This window comes from Vipera ursinii, assembly GCF_947247035.1.
Source record: "Vipera ursinii genome assembly, chromosome: 14".
NCBI lineage: Eukaryota > Metazoa > Chordata > Lepidosauria > Squamata > Viperidae > Vipera > Vipera ursinii.
Genome location: NC_139527.1, coordinates 8,197,340 through 8,217,043, shown reverse-complemented (window position 1 = coordinate 8,217,043; position 19,704 = coordinate 8,197,340). Strand labels below are relative to the sequence as shown.

Below are 19,704 nucleotides of genomic sequence, written 5' to 3'. Positions count from 1 at the left end.
GCTAAGTGAATCGCTCCAGTTGTTAAAGGAGTGACGCGGTTGTTAAGTGAATCCGGCTTCCCCATTGTCGGACGTTCACACAAAGGGGAGACCACGTGACCCCGGGACGCTGTGACCATCATAAATACGAGTCAGCTGCCAAAGGGCCGGAATTTTGATCCCGCGACCGTGAGGATGCCGCAAGGGTCATAAAGTGTGAAAAACGACTGCTGTTTTCAGCGCCGTTGTTAGGTTCCGACGTCCCTAAGCGAACGCTTGTCCGTCAAACGGACTACCTTTATATTTCACAAACCCTGACCTTGATAATCTGTCCTTCTTTAAACGGCAGTTCTTCTGTCGCATCAGGGTTTGGAGACATGGTGAGTGGGTCATAATCAAAGAGGGCGACAAAGATGCGCGGGCCCACTTCTTCTGCTCCGGGGTCAGTTTCTGATTCCTCATAAATCTCGGGAGACAGACGGTCGTGACTACTGTACCCATCTGGAAAAGCAGAAATGTTGGGTCGGAAAATTGGTTAAACGGAGGGAAGAGTCACTATGAGTGCTCCTCAACTTAACAAACACACGCTTAGCGACGGGAGCACAGTCACGGGATCCCAAACCTAGGCACTTGCCAACTGGCGTGCATTTATGAACAGACATTTAGAACAACGTGGCTCCACCCTAAAGATGTGTGGACTTCAACTCCCAGAATCCCCCCCAGACAGCGGGCCATGCCGGTTGGGGAATTCTGGGCGTTGAAGACTACACTTCTTAAGGTTGTCATGGTTGAAAAACATGGTTTTAGAACACTGGATAAAACAATCCACTGATTGCCGGCAACCATACAGTCTATTCTCTAGAGAAGCCGGGGGAATCCCTGAGGAATTCTGGGAGTTGAAATCCAAATATCTTAGTAAAGTTGACGAACACTGGCCAGGTATTCGATCCTCTCCAGAAAGGGCTTTGGTTGTTCTTCCACTCTCTAGATACTGTTCATACACACACACACACACAAACACAGATATCACAAAATCTCCTGCCACCTTGTCTACAATGCCCCAAAGCCTCATTATGAGGCTTACACCCAAGGAAAGTCACCTAGTGATGCAGTCTTAGCATTTGAAGTGAAAAATAGCCCTCTTTCTGCAGTTAGTTGCTTATCTTACAAGGCAAACTCTGGTTTAAAGAGAGGTTGTGCTTTCTTCCCCCTTAGGTAAAGGTAAAGGTTCCCCCGCACATGCGTGCTAGTCGTTTCCGACTCTAAGGGCCAGTGCTCATCTCCATTTCAAAGCCGAAGAGCCAGCGCTTGTCCAAGGACGTCTCCGTGGTCATGTGGCCGGCATGACTAGACGCCAAAGGCGTACGGAACGCTGTTACCTTCCCACTGGAGTGGTCCCTATTTTTCTACTTGCATTTTTACGTGCTTTCGAACTGCTAGGTTGGCAGAAGCTGGGACGAGTAACAGGCGCTCACTCTGCTACGCGCTCGGGATTCGACCCGCCAAACTGCCGACCTTCTCATCGACAAGCTCAGCGTCCTAACCCACTGAGCCACCACGTCCCTCCTTACAAGGCAAACTCTGGTTTAAAGAGAGGTTGTGCTTTCTTCCCCCTTAGTGTCACAATAAATACTGGGGTCTGCCACTAGATGACACTGCAGACTTGCATGTGGATTTTGATCCTAGCTTGTTCCTTGTTTGAAGTTGAAACAAAACAGCATCACCCAGCCTGCTAATGGGTCAGTTCCAAGTGATCAGATGTCCTGGCCGCAGCACTGCTCCAATCATACATTGAAGGAAGGAAGGAAGGAAGGAAGGAAGGAAGGAAGGAAGGAAGGAAGGAAGGAAGGAAGGGAGGGAGGGAGGGAGGGAGGGAGGGAGGGAGGGAGGGAGGGAGGGAGGGAGGGAGGGAGGGAGGGAGGGAGGGAGAGAGGGAGGGAGGAATTGGGAATGGATGGATGCAGGGAAGGGAGGAAGGAAGGGAAATGAGAAGGAAGGAAGGAAGGAAGGAAGGAAGGAAGGAAGGAAAGAAAGAAAGAAAGAAAGAAAGAAAGAAAGAAAGAAAGAAAGAAAGAAAGAAAGAAAGAAAGAAAGAAAGAAAGAAAGAGAAAGAAAGAAAGAAAGAAGGAAAGGAGGGAGGGAGGGAGGAATTGGGAATGGATGGATGCAGGGAAGGGAGGAAGGAAGGAAGGAGGGATTGTTTAAATTTATGATGGCACTGAAAAAAGGAACTTAAGACCGTCACAGCGGTCCCCACTGTCACATGATCACAATCCAGGCACTTGGCAACCAGCTCATATTTACAATGGCTGCAGTCTCCTGGGGTCATGTGATAGCCATCTGAGACCTTCCCAGTTGCTTCCAACAAGCAGTCAATGGGGAAGCCTGCAGGAAAGGAAGCAAGTTGCAATCACGTGCTGTCCTGCTTAACATCCAAGGCGATCCCTTTAATGACGGTGGCCAAAAAGGTCATAAAATCAGGGGTAGTCCTATGAAGCCTACTTAACCTCCACACTGCTTAATGAACAATTTTTCAATCCCAATTGTCGTAAGTCAAGGACCACCTATATGTGTCTTGTTTTCCTTTAAACCTCACATCAATTTATCCTGTATTCAGACCTATTTGGTCATTTCTTTGAACAAGAAGTGAATAATATCGTCCCTCATCGGCACCAGCTACATTCCATGCTGGACTTTCCTTCTACGGAACTGTTAAAAATAAGGTGGCTATTTAAATCACCTGCAAAAAAAAGGTGTGAATTTTGTGAAGTCTGAACTATTTAAAGTCATTTCTAATTATGAGACTTTGCACAAAGGAGAAGTGTCAGCTGACCCTTGACGTAAGCAAAGGTGAACAAACTTGATGTACTTGCTCATATTGTGCGTGCTAACCATTTGCCAAGTCCCGTGATAATAAAACTAAGACAATTGGTCACAGCAATTTTCTTCAGCTTGCCTTCCTTCCTTGCAATCATCACTTACTAAAATGTTGGTTAACCAGATTCTTGTTGACAGGCTTCAACTTCAACTATGCTGCAACCTAACTGGTGGTCCTGATTCTTTGTGACTGACATTAATATCTTCAACTAACCTTTGAGACTAAATTGGCGCCAGGTAAGGGTCAACGGAATTTTGAAAAGGTTGGTCTTGGAGAGTTTGTGGGAACGCGACAACTCTAAGCTGATGACAAGTTTAACTCTGCCCCCCCAACTTTGTCTGCTATTCTCCTCCACAAGCTGAAGGAGCACCCTAGTGCAACCTTGGATGAGGAGAAGGGGTGATCTTATTCCAACCTCTCCTGAAACCAACTCACAAGAGTGCTCCTCTCTTTTGACCAACATGGAAGTACAGATAGAAAATAGTTCTCATGTAGGAGATGACCAGGCTGAGCCCTAAGGAGGGGTCAAATGTGTGTCGAATCCCTTCGGGCCCCCAAGAGATCTAAGTCCAGCCCACCTTGAATTCAATTGATCCTTGTCTACCACCAATTTGCTTTGACTGTTAGTGGATCAGATTCTTGTAGAGAGAGTTTGCCTGTCATAAACCTGTATTCATTTGAACTGCTTTGGCTGCTGATTTCGCATGCTTGACGACTCATTTTTCAAGCTCAAAGCCTTGTAGGAAAGAATCAAAGACCATGCATCCTTGTCTCCAGCTCCAACACAATGCAGTACATGGGTGTCACCAACGGCTTTCTGAACCCCATTGGGCCAGTGTTAACATTTCACTTCTATTAAGCTCTCAGGGAGGACTTTGAATGTTCCAATGAAGGAGAATATTTGTAGCTCAGGGTTGAAATGAGGGGGCCTTGGTGCTCTCTGAGCTTGCTCGTTTTCTTGCAGATGTTTCATTACTCTAACTAGGTAACATCATCAGTGCTAGAAGGGAGTGGAATTTAGGAAGGAAGGAAGGAAGGAAGGAAGGAAGGAAGGAAGGAAGGAAGGAAGGAAGGAAGGAAGGAAGGAAGGAAGGACTATGGTGTCCTGGGTTTCTCTGAGCTTGCTTGTTTTCTTGCAGATGTTTCATTACCCAACTAGGTAAAATCATCAGTGCTAGTGATAGATAGATAGATAGATAGATAGATAGATAGATAGATAGATAGATAGATAGATAGACAGACAGACAGACAGACAGACAGATAGATAGATAGATAGATAGATAGATTTTTATTTTAGTTTATTTTAATCCCATTTATATCTCGCCCTTCTCTGAAGACTCAGGGCGGCTTACAATCTAAGCACAAATCAATGTGCTTAGCAATAGATAGATAGATATAATCAATGGGGTCTTGTTTACTTGATTGTTGGTCTGAAGTTGACCTTGGAGTTAATCTATGCTGATCTGGGTGCTGATTGCTGGTGGGGAGGTGCTGGGGTCTTTTTCTCTTTGGGGCTAGTCCAGGAGTCTTCAAACTTGGCCCTTTCATGACTTGTGGACTTCAACTCCCAGCTGAGGAATTCTGGGAGTTGAAGTCCACAAGTCACAAAAGGGCCAAGTTTGAAGACCCCTGGACTAGTCGATTGTCTTTTTGGCATAGTCCATAGATGTCGTCAATGTCTATGTGTCTATGGCTTGTTTGTTCCTTTTGAATGTTCCCTTCCATTGCCTCAAAGCAGGTGTTCAGAATGAACCTTCTCCTCTGAAATTGGAAACCCCCCAACCAGCCACGCCAATGGATCTTCGCCAACTCACCCATAGAAGAGACCAGACTGGGACGTGACCTTTGAGGGCCTGAAGTGTCACGAGATAACCTTTGACCTGGATGCTCTCCTCGGTCCGGCCGCCTGGACGACATTGGGTTACTTAAGAGCTGAAGGTCCAAACCAACAGGAAATAAAAGAGGGAGGGAAAGTGGGGGGAGGGGAGAAGAGAAAGATTGTTTAAAAGCTACACAACTGCCCCGTAGAAGGTGCGAAAGGCAACAAGGGAGAATACACAATTGCATGGAAGAATATCAAATAAATCGTTCTCCAAAAACATACGTACTAAAGGCAACTAAACTTTTCTTTTTTAACTGAAAGGTTAGCTGAAAAAGAAAAAGGAAAGGAAAAAAAGGGGGGGTGGGGGAGAGAGATGCCATTAAACCTGAGGGGGAAAAAAATCAGAGAGAGAGAGAGAGAGAGAGAGAGAGAGAGAGAGAGAGAGAGAGAGAGAGAGAGAGAAAGAGATGGTAGATGATAAATGATAAATAATAGATAATAGATTAGAGAGAGAGAGAGAGATGGTAGATGATAAATGATAAATGATAAATGATAGATAATAGATTAGAGAGAGAGAGAGAGAGAGAGAGAGAGAGAGAGAGAGAGAGAGGGAGACGGAGAGACAGAAAAAATTGCCATCCGGACATGGCACGTATTTGCCAGACAACAGTCACACATTCAAACCAAAAGAAAGGAGAATTAAAAGTTTTCTTTTGCCTTTGTGGTTGCGTCTTTTGGGCCTCCCCTTAGTTGAGAATGCGGCCATTCCTCGGAACTACGAAAACTGGATGAGCTGGTAGGCGTATCGGCTTTTCCGGAGAGTTTAGCCTGTCCTATTTGCAGAATATTTTCCATCCTTTGCCTACAACGTCTTTCCTCTATCTGTTACTTCCCTGCCACCTTCCCAACTTTTTTTGTTTTAAAAAATAATTGTTAAAAAGCCTTTTCCAATTTCTCTCGAGGGCCTTCAGGAGAAGGGCTTTTGCAAGGACCAACAATCGGTGTGGGGGGGGAGAATGAAAAAAGCCAAGCGTCGATGGACAATTTTGAAAAGAAGAAGAAGAAAGTTGAGAAGGACACGGATTTGCGACAATGGACTGCTGGATCTCCTTATCATTGCAGAGCGGAATAGTTGGAGCATCTCGTCTAGTTTGCTACGCTGGCAGCAAACCACGATCTGGATAAATGGGAGAGAATCAGCTTCCTGAAGCAAGACACAACGTCCCCTCTATGTCTCAACGGTCCGAGAGTCTTTCCGTTGCCTGAAAAAAGAGACTTAAATCTGGGGAGTGGGTGGTGGTCTTCCTGCACGTTGAGAGAGTTAAGAGTTTGCAACTTCAAAGGCAACAAGTGACGATTTCTGATTTTGTTCAAAAGAAAGGAAAGGAAAGGAAAGGAAAAGAAAAGAAAAGAAAAGAAAAGAAAAGAAAAGAAAAGAAAAGAAAAGAAAAGAAAAGAAAAGAAAAGAAAAGAAAAGAAAAGAAAAGAAAAGAAGAAAAGAAAAGAAATAAGAAAAGAAAAGAAACAAGCAAGAGTGGGAAAAAAAAGCAGAGATGTAAAAAAGCGCATGGTCCACCACAGAGGCTGGCGCACCCCAAGGACTGGCGAGAAAGTTCATCCTTGAAAATCTGGAACGAGGGTTAAAAAAGAAACTAAACGAGAAATAAAAGATATTCAAAGTAAGACATCGAAAGGCAAGAAGGGAGGAGACGGAAACACATTCATTGTTTTGGCTGCGTGTGTTTTTGTTGTTGTCGCGGACGGCGTGCCTGAAATTACGCATGGTTCTATTCTACGAAGCAAGATCAGAATCGAGAGCACAAATATAAAGAAGGGAAAAGAAGAGAAATCAAACGAAAGAGCAACCCCGAACGTCAGGACAATGGCGGTTCAGCTAACCCTTAATTAAAACATCGTTTCAGTTGTCCTTTGAAAGAAAGAGAGGGGGGCGGGGGGGGAGGGGGGGAAAGGCAGGTGTTTAAATTTATTTATTTATTTATTTAGATATTTATTCGTGGCCTGTGGGGGAACAACGAAATCATAGGGGACCAACAAGCAAGTTAATCTCATTTTTTTTTTAATTTTTTATTTTATTTTAGCGAGGCACAAAAAAAAAGAAAGAAAAAAAACAAAACCAAGGGGAAGTTTTAGGAAGCTGACGAAGCAACTGGCAGATTAAGATGGAAAGCTAATTATTGGGAAGTGGAGAAGAAAGAATGGGAAGAGAGGGAGGAGCCACATGCATAGGGGAGAGAAGAACACAAAAACGGAAAGAGAGAAATGAAGATTTTTTGTTTTTAAAATAAAGGAGGTGATTTGGCAGGCGGATGTTAGAAGGGAGATCGGACTGCAACACACCGGTGGCGCTTCAGACTTTCGGTAGGATTGCTTTGAAAACAGAAGAGAAGTGAGTCTCGCTTCGTTCTCTACCAAGGGGCTACTACTCCAGTCTCCTCGAGCATCTTCGTGGGTCAGGTGTTCTGCTCTAGAACATCTCTGATGTTCGGGCTTCCTCTTGGAACAAGCTGGAAAGTCCTCCTGCTTTGGAGAGTCCACAAAGAGCTGGAGGGGGTCTCCGAAGTCTTCTTCAATGCTACTCTGCCGGATCAGGGTCTTCCGGCGGGCCAAGAGCGGCCGTGAGGATGAGGAAGAGCTGTCGTCATCCCGACAACTGGCGGGGGACGTACGGGCAGTGAGGGTCTCGCGCCCGGGGAGAACATTAAAACGTGATTCTTCTTCTTCGCTGCCACAGTCCAAGCCACTGTCTGGGCTTCGGGTGAAAGACCTGCTGGATCTACAACCTCGTTCTTCGGGCTCCTCCATATTCTGCTTCTTGGTGGGGTGCCTGAAGGGAGGACGCTCTTGAGGGTAGGCCTTGGTCGACCTACCCTCTCTAGCGAGGGTGTTTCGGGTCTGGTGGGGCCGCCGTGAGCCCAGCTTGTGGAAACGTTCGGAGGGATCGCCGTCCTCTTCAGCGACTTCCGGGATACTGAACAGTTTTTTACGGTGGCGGGCAAAATTGGGAGGGTCCGGGAAAGCTGCTTCAGTGGCTTTATGCTGATAGCATTCCTTTAAGAGTCACCAAGAAAGAAAGAAAGTAAGAAAGAAAAAGAGAGAGAGAGAGAAAGGCAAGGAGAACAAACAGTGTGCAATTTTTAAAAAGAGAGAGGGAAGGGAAGGAGTGAATGGAGAAGGGAAGGGAAGGAAAAAAGGAAAGGGAAGGAAAGGAATGAATGGAGAAGGGAAGGGAAGGGAAGGGAAGGGAAGGGAATGGAAGGGAAGGAAAAAAATAAAGACAGAATTAGTTGTACAGCAATGGTGAGCTGAAAGCATGCGGCTCTTATATTCAAGAGAAGAACTATGTCATGCTTTGAATGGGAATCTGTGAAAATAAAAGAGATGATTAGAACGGCTGTCCTAGCGTGTCTATTGGGCCAGATGTCGGGTTTAGCAGGCATGTTTTACTACAGTCAAGAGAAGAACTTGGCCAGGCATACAGAACATGAATTGTTGACCCTACATAGAAAATCTTATCTCAGACTCCGCTACTACTGGAGCTTAACCCTTCTCTCTCTGAATGTTAGTACCCTGTCTTTGTTCAGTACAAAATCGCTTCACTATTTATGAAAAGAACAAGAAAAGTTTTTTTCTTTTTTCCTTTAGGGGCTGGGACTCTCTGGAGGGCCTCCAATGATGGGGAAGCTGCCCTAGAAGCGCTCCAATCCTATTAATCGGTTTTTGACTTTTTAGCCGCTGACCACTTCCTAAAAATAATCCCACTTTTTACCAAAGTGCCTTGAAGCCAGATCAAAACAATGTCGCCTATTTTTGAAAGGGAAAAAGAAAAAACAGGATACCTACTGTTGAATGCAGAGGATACGGTTTAAAAAAAAAAAAAGGCAGACGTGATGCCCACAAGAGCTCTCTTTCTAAAGCTGTGCATGCCTTTGCTTTTCAGAAGACCCCCTTGTTTATAACCTTAAGACATTCCGTTCGGGTGAAAGGATCCAAGATTTCAAAATCTGAATTGCAACTTAGGGGTGAGCGACTGCCCACGCTGGGACACCTCGGTTTTTCAGGAGAGGACACCATATTTTGTCTACTAGAACAGGGGTCCTCAACCTTTTGGGCACTGGGGACCGGTTCCGTGGAGAGAGGTTTTTCCACGGACCGGAGGGTGCGTGGTTTTGTGTGCTACCTGCATCCCATGGATGGGTCTTTGCTTGTTTGTGCGGACCTGTTGCTGGCATGCCACGGCCCTGTACCGGTCCACAGACCAGGGGTTGGGGACCCCTGTGCTAGGAGGCACAAAACATCTAAATTCCACAGGAAAGTGCGTAGATGTTTAAAGAAGAGGTCAACGGTCTAGGAAAGATTGGCAAAACACAAGGCTAGAGATGCCGTGTGAATTTTCCCCCTCTTGAAGACTCCGAAACTCTCCAGAGGGCCGTGTGTTCACTTATCTAGACTCTGATCTTATCTAGATCCTTTGATAACCCCAATTTACCAGTCCATTCATACTCCCAGAACTGAAGAAGCTTCTTGGATGAGAAGCGAGATGTTTTCAAGGAAAAACAAAGAAAGTCCAATGGCCTTTATTTTTTTTAAAAAAAAGCACCTTTGGGCCCTTGTTTCTTTTTACCTTCAGGGTGTTATGTGAGCTTACGCTAACACGTCTCCGCCCGCCATCTTCCAGCTGCATCTCTGAATATAAGTCTTCTTCATCTTCTTCCATAATGTCAGACAAATCAGAGCCTCGGCTGCTTTCCGTTTGATATTCCTCCCCTTGGCAATAGTGGGGCTGTGAGAGAGGGAGGGGGAAAGGGAACATAGAACATAGAATCATAATCCTGTGCTCGAGGCACAAGACCTTATTGTCAAAAGTCTGACTAGCGAAAGAAGGATTCCTCAAGGCAATTTAAGTCCCAGCAGGCAAAATCTTACTGGATACAGCATTTCAGAGTCAAAGAAACAAAACCAGCTCTGAGTTTTCCTGTGCAAAAGCTTGCTTAGCTAAATAATGGATTCCCAAGCCCCCAGCCACCGAGTGGTCACATTGTCCAATAATAATAATAGTCCGTTTTGTTATGGGAACAGTTCACTCCTCCATCGAGCACTTGCAGCAATGACCTTGGTGTGGTGCAGGCTCTCACTGTTCGTGAACGGCTTCTTGGCATTCCATTTCCTCCCTTTGTTTTCTACCGCTCCCCCCTTTTTGTATGACAACTTGATTAGCGATAGAAGCTGGCAGACATCCTAATGATTCAATCTTGACACTTCTACTATCCTGGTCAAGTGCTTGTCCAGTCTCTTCTTGAGATCCTCCATTGATGGAGCACCCACAACTTCTGGAGGCTACGTTATTCCATTGATCAATCGTTCTCACCGACAGGAAATTCCTCCTTATTTCCAGGTTGGAGCTCCTGGAAATTGCTTCTTGTCATTGCTTCTTATCATGCTCTCAGGTGTTTTGGAGAATAAGTCAGTCCCCTCTTCTCTGTGACCATCCCTTCAAGTAATGGAAGTCAGATATCATGTCCCTCTAGTCCTTCTCTTCAATTAGCCTACACCTAGGCTTTCAAAACAAAAATTGAGCCCAACAAACCCTACGGTTGGTGAGGGAACTCCCCACAGATTCAACCCCACCACTAGAACCACAAGCGTGACCCAGTAAAAGTGTGAAAGATTGATGATCTTCTGTTTGGTTCTTGATGACTTGCTCAAGTAGACTTCAGATAAGTGATGTACCACCCAAACATCCAGGGGGAGGTATCAGATTCTAATTCCAGATCAATCTCCAGAGATTTTTTTAAGACTTTCAAGAATGGGGTTTGAAATTAATTATTATGAATATTTTGATTTATCGATTAACCCAGGCAATATATATATAATATATATATAATGGTTTTGATTTATTAAAGGGGATATTGTATTATTAAGTAGATGATTTAATATGGTGGGAAATAGGTAACACTTTGGGAATAGAACAAGATTATATTCAAAAAGATAAAATGTGTATTTTGGATATTATAGTTTGTTATGAAGCGAGATAAGGGAAAAGTCTGAAAATTATAAACATCAAAGGTTAAATTGGAATATCGATGAGAAATTAAAAATTGAGTAAAAATAAATAACAGGATATGGATTGTTTATGAAGACTGAATGTAATTAAGATATGTATAAGCTAAAAAGTTATTGATAAATGTAATAATGATGGTTTTATTGAGTTGATATCATTAGAAATGTACTCACTTGAATATGAGACAGTAAATGTTAAGGGAAAAAGAGAAGAAATATCTGATGTTGTAACCTGAGATTTGCACTAAAACTTTCTTATTGATGAGCCCAGTCACCACGTGTTTTTTTTTAAATATTCAAATGGAAAATTGGAAAATTAATAGAATATTATAAAAAAAGAAAAGAATGGGGCTTCTAAACGGAAGTAGATAGTGAGGGATAGCAACACCGTCGCCCACTTTCACGGAGAAACTATGGATGTTGGAAGACACTCATGATCTAGATTGGTAGGCATCAGGTACTGGAGCACAGCATCTGCTAAACATTCTCCCTCTTTCTTGAAAAAAAAGATTAACAAGGAAAAATACGCTGAAGCCCCCAAACATCTTTCTTGAGCTATGGTTTTGCTCCTGTCCCATTTCCGAGGAGATGCCCATTACCTGTTTACCAAGTTCGGAGCCCTTCAAGAAATCATCCACCGAAGCACCCTTTCGTTTGACCCTGGGTGAGTCGTACCCATCTTCTTCCTCATCAGAGTTGGCGTACTGCAACGCGTTGCTTCTTTCTGGAAAGGCGGCCCTCCTCTCCATCTACGGGGTTCCAGAAGAGAGAATGGAATAAGGAAAAAAGGATTCTCTCTAGGGGTGCAAAGGGGATACGGGCGGCACTTAGAGAGCTTTCTAAAGAGAAGTTGAGGGTCAAATGAGGATGTGAGGATAGAACGTTTGGATTCAGCAGTTCGGCTCTCACCGGCTCCAGGTTGATTCCGCCTTTCATCCTTCTGAGGTCCGTAAAATGAGGACCCAGATTTTGGGGGGGCAAGAGGCTGACTCTGTAAACTGCTTAGAGAGGGCTGTAAAGCAGAGGTACCCAACCTTTTGTGCACCAGAGACTGGTTCTGTGGAAAGAGGTCTTTCTGCAGACCAGAGGGGTTGTGATTTTGTGTGCTATCTGCATCCTGCGGATGGGGCTTTGTTTGCATAGACCAGTTGCTGGCATGCCGTGGCCTGGTACTGGTCCATGGACCGGGGATTGGGGACCACTGTTGTAAAGCACTGTGAAGTGGTATATAAGTCTAAGTGTTCTTCCTTCCTTCCTTCCTTCCTTCCTTCCTTCCTTCCTTCCTTCCTTCCTTCCTTCCCCAGTGGTTAGAATGCAGTATTGCAGGCTAACTGCTGACTGCCAGCAGTTCAATTCTCACTCTATACATTTAAGTGCTATTGCTATTGCCTTTCCTTCCTTCCTTCCTTCCTTCCTTCCTTCCTTCCTTCCTTCCTTCCTTTCCTTCCCCAGTCTTTAGAATGCAGTATTGCAGGCTAACTGCTGACTGCCAGCAGTTCAATTCTCACTCTATACGTTTAAGTGCTATTGCTATTGCCCATCCTTCCTTCCTTCCTTCCTTCCTTCCTTCCTTCCTTCCTTCCTTCCTTCCTTCCTTCCTTCCTTCCTTCCTTCCCCCCCAGTGGTTAGAATGCAATATTGCAGACTAACTCTGCCGACTGCCAGCAGTTCAATTCTCACTCTATACATTTAAGTGCTATTGCTATTGCCTTTCCTTCCTTCCTTCCTTCCTTCCTTCCTTCCTTCCTTCCTTCCTTCCTTCCTTCCTTCCTTCCTTCCTTCCTTCCTTCCACAGTAGTTAGAATGCAGTATTGCAGGCTAACTCTACTGACTGCCAGCAGTTCAATTCTCAGTCTGTACGTCTATTGCTATTGCTATTCATGTTTTGCACCTCTGAGGTGGCCTTAAGAAGCCATGCATATGCATAAGTAATAGATGATGTAACCATGAATATTCATAATTAGCAAGCCTTCAGTTAATTCCCTACCTTTCTACAGATACACCCTCAACTTGCAAACACAACAGAGCCCAAACTCTCTGGTGCTAAGCAAAAACAGCTGTTAAATTTGCCCCACTTTACAACCGTTCTTGTCACTCTTGCTACGTGAATCACAGCAGTGGTTAAGTTAGGCACACAGTTATGTATGTATGTATGTATCCATGCATGTATGTATTGTTGCATTGCCATAGCAGTTTTGATAAAGCATTCTGAGAATTGAGGACTTCAACATTGCCCTAATTAGCACACATTCCTTCTGTTTCTAGCTTGCTAACACTTCCTATTCCTCCAAAATCTTTTCCCCTCCCCCCTCAAAATCCTGCAGTGAATTTTGCTCCTGCAGTGGAGCAAAACTGACCCTTGAGACTATTCCCACGAATGAAACCCACACCCGGTGGTCTGAAGCCGCAACTGCGCTCACCCTGTTGCTTTCGGCTGCCACCCGCTGCGCGGCTTCTCGCGCCATGGCCTTGGCGACTGTGTTAGGGATAGGGGCCCCCTGTGGCTGTGGAAGGATCCGATTGGGAGATGGTGACCGCCGCCCGTGAAGCGGGCTGTGGAAGTTGGGAGGTTCCAGGGAGTGTCCATGGATGGGAGAAGTCGCGTGGGTCTGTTCCCAGGAGTCATCCCTTTTTCCGTGCGGACACATATGTTCCTCTTTGGTATCTGGAATACTGGCACTTGATAATGGCTTAATTTTGGGAGCTGGAGGAGGGTGAGGAGGCACCAGTAAGTCAGGTGGGATGGGAGCACTCAAGGAGTCCATGGACTCCCCTTGGGCAGAAAGGGTCCGCACAAAGACTTCTCTGGCATCTAGGCTCTGGATTTTGGTGAGCGCCACTGTGGTGTTCTCTGCGGTTGGAAACATCACTTCAGCCACCTAAATGCAGAGACAGATGCAAATATGTTAGGAACAATAAAGGAGAATATTTTTAGAGTCGAAATGAGGGGCCCTTGGTGCTCTCTGAGCTTGGCTGTTTTCTTGGAGATGTTTCATTACCCAAGTAGGTAACATCATCAGTGCTAGAAGGGAATGTGCTTTGCGAGGAGGAGGAGGAGGAGGAGGAGGAGGAGGAGGAGGAGGAGGAGGAGGAGGAGGAGGAGGAGGAAGAGGAGAATTGTGGGGTCTTTGGTGCTCTCTGAGCTTGGTTGTTTTCTTGCAGATGTTTCATTACCCAACTAGGTAATGTCATCACTGGGTAATGAAACATCTGCAAGAAAACAACCAAATTCAGAGAGACCAAGGACCCCTCACATTAGGAACATTAATGAGAACCACCCTTGATATTGCCAGCTGAATAGGAGTCAGCAGAGTGATATACCAGGCAAAATAAACGTGCAATTTCAGTTCACACCATAGAAATGCAATTTTCACCCTCTTTGGCCAAGACCTGACCCCCACCAAGTTCTGGATCCAATTCTGGGCATCACGTTTTGACAAGACCTACCCAGCTAGCCAGAAGCAAGAGAATGAGGGTTATGCAGGATTAAGAAGGATAGCTTTATTGCACAACAAAATAAAATTGGCACATCTAAACAAAAAATAAAGAAGAGATTTCAGTTGAGGCTCCTTAGTCAAACAAAAGCTAGGAATCCCTAGTGTAAATTTGCCAGTTAATCTCTTAATCAATGGATTGATTAAATAAAAAAATTGCTTAATCAATTAATTAAGCAAAAGGTTCCCTTGCTTTCCAAAACTGTCTGACTGTACCACAATTGTACAATAAATTCCATTTTCTAGCTCACAGCAGAATAAATGTCAGGATGATGCTCAGCATCTGCACTTTTAGCTAATTCTAATTCTTAAGATTATTTTTAAAAATCCAACAATGCAAGGTTTCTCTAAGTACCGACCTACCCTTTGATTTTTTGCATAAATACCATAGCCAGTCACATGGGCTCCGTTGGAGGTCCCCGCTGCGGTGAGAACTGGTGGCCCCCAAGAAACCAAGATAGTTCCTGGCGCTGGACCAGTTTGGACTCGAATGTCTTGAGGCGGAGCTGGTGGACCTGGAATTGAAAACAAGAAATATCTTACAGCTTCTCATTTTCCTTCCTCTTGCTAGCAAGTCGAATTCTTGGTGGTGCAAATTAGATCTTTCTTTTGACCTAATCTCTCACTAAATCCTTGGATTCAGACAAATCCTAAAATATCTTATAGCTTCTTCTTGCTAACAAACCAAATTCTTGGTGATCCTTGTATATCTATTAGGTCTTTACCATGACCCTTCCAGTGTATCTTACTTCCTCTCCTAAATCCCTGGATTCATACAAATCCTCTAGTATCTTATCTTCTCCTCTTCCTCTTGGTCCTCCTCCTCCTCCTCCTCCTCACCCCCAAAAAACCAAACTCTTGGTGGTAGAAATGCATCTATTAGGTCTTTATCTAGACCTCACTGCTGCTTCTCCTAAATCCTTGGATTTTTCCCTACACTCTTCCAATTCCAATAAAAGGTAAAGGTCAAGGTTCCCCCGCACATGCATGCTAGTCGTTTCCGACTCTAGGGGCCGGTGCTCATCTCTGTTTCAAAGCCGAAGAGCCAGCGCTTGTCCGAGGACGTCTCCGTGGTCATGTGGCTGGCATGACTAGCATGGAACGCTGTTACCTTCCCACCGTGGTGGTCCCTATTTTTCTACTTGCATTTTTACGTGCTTTCGAACTGCTAGGTGGGCAGAAGCTGGGATGAGTAACAGGCGCTCACTCTGCTACGCGGCACTCGGGATTCGACCCGCCAAACTGCCGACCTTCCGATCGACAATTCCAATACACCACTGTAAAAACTACACCACGCTGAACCCATAGTATCTCCGACCCATCAGCTATCAACAGAGGCTGCCTTCACACAACCACAAAAACCACAAAACATCTAACCAAACCCAATGTGTGGCGAGAACACAGCCAGAATTTTCCTACCCATCCTCTGAACAGACAAAGCTCCGTTTAAGTTAAATAACGGTGGGATGGCCTCTCCCCCCTCCCTTCCACGCCTCAGAGAGAGCCCTGCATTCAAAAATACACCATCTGTTCCCAAAGCCAGGCTAGGCTTGATCTGTTGTGAGGCATCCCAGTCCTTTGGAAACTTTAAAAAAGAAAGCTTGCATTATTAGAGCGCCCTTGCTCTTTAAATAAATCCCCCATCCGGAAATAGAAGTGTGCTTGATAGAACTGTTGCCTAAAAATAACGATGCAGCTATGAAGGACATATATATATATATTTCATGAGTTCTCTCAATGTTTGGCAACCTCGTGGCTAAATCGAGCGAGGGCTGAGGACTTTCATACAGAAGAATTTCCTAGCTGACTCAGCAACTCACTTCTCCAGATCTTTGATATTAGACAACGGAGCCCTGGATGGAGAACATGGTCATCAAACAAACTGGCTTGACGGTTGAAACTGAATTCAGTTCTTAGAACAGGGTTCTCCAAAAAAACAAACAAACAAACAACCTTTAACAACTGAACAACAGAACAGAATAATAGAGTTGGAAGGGACCTTGGAGGTCATCTAGTCCAACCCCCTGCTCAGGCAGGAAACCCTACACCAAAGGGCTGTCCAATCTATTCTTAAAAACCTCCAGTGTTGGAGCATTCACAGCTTCTGGAGGCAGGTTGTTCCACTGGTTAGTTGTCCTCACTGTCAGGAAGTTTCTCCTTAGTTCTAGGTTGCTTCTCTCCTTGGGTTAGTTTCCATCCGTTGCCCTTCCTTCCTTCCTTCCTTCCTTCCTTCCTTCCTTCCTTCCTTCCTTCCTTCCTTCCTTCCTTCCTTCCTTCCTTCCCCCTTAGTTCCAAGTTTCTTCTCTCCTTGATGAGTTTCCATCCATTGCTTCTTCTCCTACCTTCAGGTGCCTTGGAGAACAGCTTGACTCCCTCCTCTTTGGGGCAGCCCCTGAGATATTGGAAGACTGCTATCATGTCCCCCCTCGCCCTTCTCTTCATTAAACGAGACATACCCAGTTCCTGCCAAGCGTTCTTCGTATGTTTTAGCCCCCAGCCCCCTACTGACCACAACTGACGTTGTGAGACTTGAGCCCTACCTGCTGGCAAGGTTAGAAATTCTATGAAAGCTTCCTTTTTTTCACGTTGCTCCAAAGGCAGCTGCCAGGGCATCTGATGGGGCTTGGCCAAAACTTTGACCTTGTAGGCCATGTTGGGTTTCAAGTTAAAAAAGTGATACTTGTAAGTGGCAGCCCGGACAATGTCAAATTCTTCTTCGTTGAGGAAGATCACGTGACTGTAGTTGCTGTTCGTGGGAAGCCAGGTGATCTCCGCTGAAATCTGGGTGATACTGTCGACCTTAAGGTGTGAAGGTGCCACAATGACATCCTTCCCAACCAACAAGGTGCATTGCAGTTCGTCGGAGTTGCCCCGGCTGGTTATGCTTTGAACGGATATCCGATAAGTGCAAGTAGCGATGTTCAATTTTTCTATGAGAGCCTTAGTTTTGCTCCCCAAGGCGACGTTCATTCGTACTTCCTTGTCTACCAGGACGTTGTAGCTATGAATGGTTCCCCATCCAGGTGGCACAACTGGAGCTTCCCAGCCCACAATGACACTTTTGGCTAATTGTTTGATAAGGGTAATTTTCCTAGGGTAAGGCACAATGTTTTCTCCAATTTCGTCAATGTTCACATCCAGAGTTCCTGCACCATTGTTGAGAATACCGGCATCTAAATGGGCCGGTAAGCTGATGTCCTGGAGGCCTTCTCCTTCCACCAGGTGACTACTGTGGTTCAGGACGTTCTGCTCTGCCTCGCCGCCCAACCCGCAGGATGAACGAGATTCATCCTGCACAAAATCCACAAAGTTGGATGGAACCAATCCTCTCTGTCCATCTAGAAGTTCACCTTGGGGAGAAAGAGATATGAGAAAAGGAAGACATATACTAGCCGTGTTCCCAGGACATGAAGATCCTGTCCATCCCATCTCCCAGCCAAGACTCATCTACTGCAGGGGTCTCCGACGTTGACAACTTTAAGATTGTGGACTTCAACTCCCAGAATTCCTAAACCAAAGCATGGCTGGTTGACGAGTTCCAGGAATTGCACAAATCTTAAAAGTTGTTAAGGCTGGAGACCCCCGATCTGCTGACAGCCAAAAATTGGGATAGTTGGAACTGCAGCAACCATTGTTTTCAGTCCTCCAAGAATTCTTACTTCCTGTCCATCCTCCTCTCTTTTATTGGTCTTTTTTTTCCCAAGCCAGAAGGAGAGAAAGAAAGCCACCACAGCTCAGGGTCCCTGGAGACAGGTTTGAGGGGAGTCTCACCCACCTCCCCACCGTATCTGATCCTTTTTTAGTCTGTCTAAAACCTTACTGTGGGCCCTCTCTAGGGTTTGAATGAAATCTTGAGAGAGGTATTAGTTAATTAACGTGCTGGTGGTGGTAAGAAACCAGGGATGCTAGCTTCAGCATTTTATCAAAATATTGGGGTAGAACATGGAATCATAGAGTTGGAAGAGATCTTGAAGGTATTCTAATCCAATCTCTGCTCAGGGCAGAAGCCTTGTGCCACCCCAGTCAGATGGTTATCCAGTCTATTTCTGAAAACCTCCAGTGTTGGAGCACCCACAACTCCAGGAGACAAGCTATTCCATTGATGAATAGTTCTTAGTGTCTGAAAATTCCTCCTTACTTCTAGGCTGGTTCTCTCTTTAATGATCTTCCACATGTTACTTCTTGTCCTGCCCTCTGGTGTCCTACAGAACATGTGAAGCCCCTCTTCTCTGAGAAACCCTCAAGTACTGGAAGATTGCTATCATGTCACCTCTAGCCCTTCTCTTTTTAGACTAGACATAGCAGGGTCTTCAAACGTGGCCCTTTTATGACTTGTGGACTTTAACTCCCAGAATTCCTCAGCCAGCGTGCCTGGCTGAGGAATTCTGGGAGTTGAAGTCCACAAGTCATAAAAGGGCCAAGTTTGAAGACCCCTGAGACATAGACTCGACCATTCATCGTATAAACTAAGTGATGCGCTTAAGAGAATGGCCACAAAGCTTCAATGTACCTCAAGGGCGGAGCTAAATAAAAATATGTCAGTCAAGGGACTGCTAGGGCCCTGTCTCCAACAAACCTTCAAAAAAGCCATCTTCATCCATATCTCCATACACGTAGAGATATTTTCCTGCGGCGAGAGGAAGTTCAGCCTCAGGGTTTTCATTTGGCCCATCAAACGGATTGTAACTGAAGGAAAACAGATGGTGATTCTTCGTTGGAATCTTTCATAAGGAGGTCAAGGAAAGATAAAGGTTTCTCCTGTCTAGTCAACTCTAGGAGGGGTGCTGATCTCCGTTTCTTGACCGAGGGAGCCAGCATTGTCTGAAGACATATTCCATGGTCATGTGGCCAGCATACACCAAAGACTATACACGGTATGCGGTTACCTTTCCACCGAAGTGGTACCGATTTATCTACTCACAATCGCATGCTTTTAAACTGGTAGGTGAGCAGGGGCTGAAGCAAGGAACGGGAGCTCACCCTATCGCATGGCGCTCGGGGCTCAAACACAGGCTGATAAGCTAAGTGTCTTTAACCACCCAGCTATCGTGCCCCTACTCATAAAAAGGGCACTATTAATAACTATCTGCATTCAGATATCGGGCTGAGGTATTATTTTGGGCTTGAAGTTCTGAGGAACTAACCATTGTGGCTTAGCATTATGACTCAACTCTTATGTCTTATTCAACATAATCTGGTTGAAAAAAAAATGGTCATGGAGGAAGACAAGCATTGTCAATTTTTGAAAGGAGGTAGGTCAGAGAGGGTAGAATTTAAAACTAGTACAAATTTAAGGTTGAAAATGTTTATTGGAATAGGTTGTATTACCTGTATCGGGCAATGCAAAGATGGACTTTCCCCGAATATCTCTGCTTTGAGGTATTAGAATTCTGTTTGTTCTCCATCTGCAATCAGAACATGAACAAGATATTAAACAGGATGAATCGTCCACC

The 19,704-nt window shown here is 45.0% G+C and overlaps 1 protein-coding gene across 1 annotated transcript in view; it reads right to left on the bottom strand.

The window, feature by feature from the left end:
- RIMBP2 (RIMS binding protein 2) overlaps nucleotides 1-19,704 on the bottom strand; it is a gene marked incomplete at its 5' end in the record, with an annotated part of 40,894 nt that overhangs the window by 7,435 nt on the left and 13,755 nt on the right. Inside the window, 10 exons of the mRNA XM_083373414.1 lie at nucleotides 299-480; nucleotides 4,672-4,789; nucleotides 7,110-7,748; nucleotides 9,322-9,480; nucleotides 11,357-11,506; nucleotides 13,178-13,636; nucleotides 14,615-14,766; nucleotides 16,792-17,601; nucleotides 18,828-18,937; nucleotides 19,580-19,656. Of these exons, the coding sequence (XP_083229540.1) occupies nucleotides 299-480; nucleotides 4,672-4,789; nucleotides 7,110-7,748; nucleotides 9,322-9,480; nucleotides 11,357-11,506; nucleotides 13,178-13,636; nucleotides 14,615-14,766; nucleotides 16,792-17,601; nucleotides 18,828-18,937; nucleotides 19,580-19,656 (2,856 nt within the window). The remainder of the gene's footprint in view (nucleotides 1-298; nucleotides 481-4,671; nucleotides 4,790-7,109; nucleotides 7,749-9,321; nucleotides 9,481-11,356; nucleotides 11,507-13,177; nucleotides 13,637-14,614; nucleotides 14,767-16,791; nucleotides 17,602-18,827; nucleotides 18,938-19,579; nucleotides 19,657-19,704) is intronic.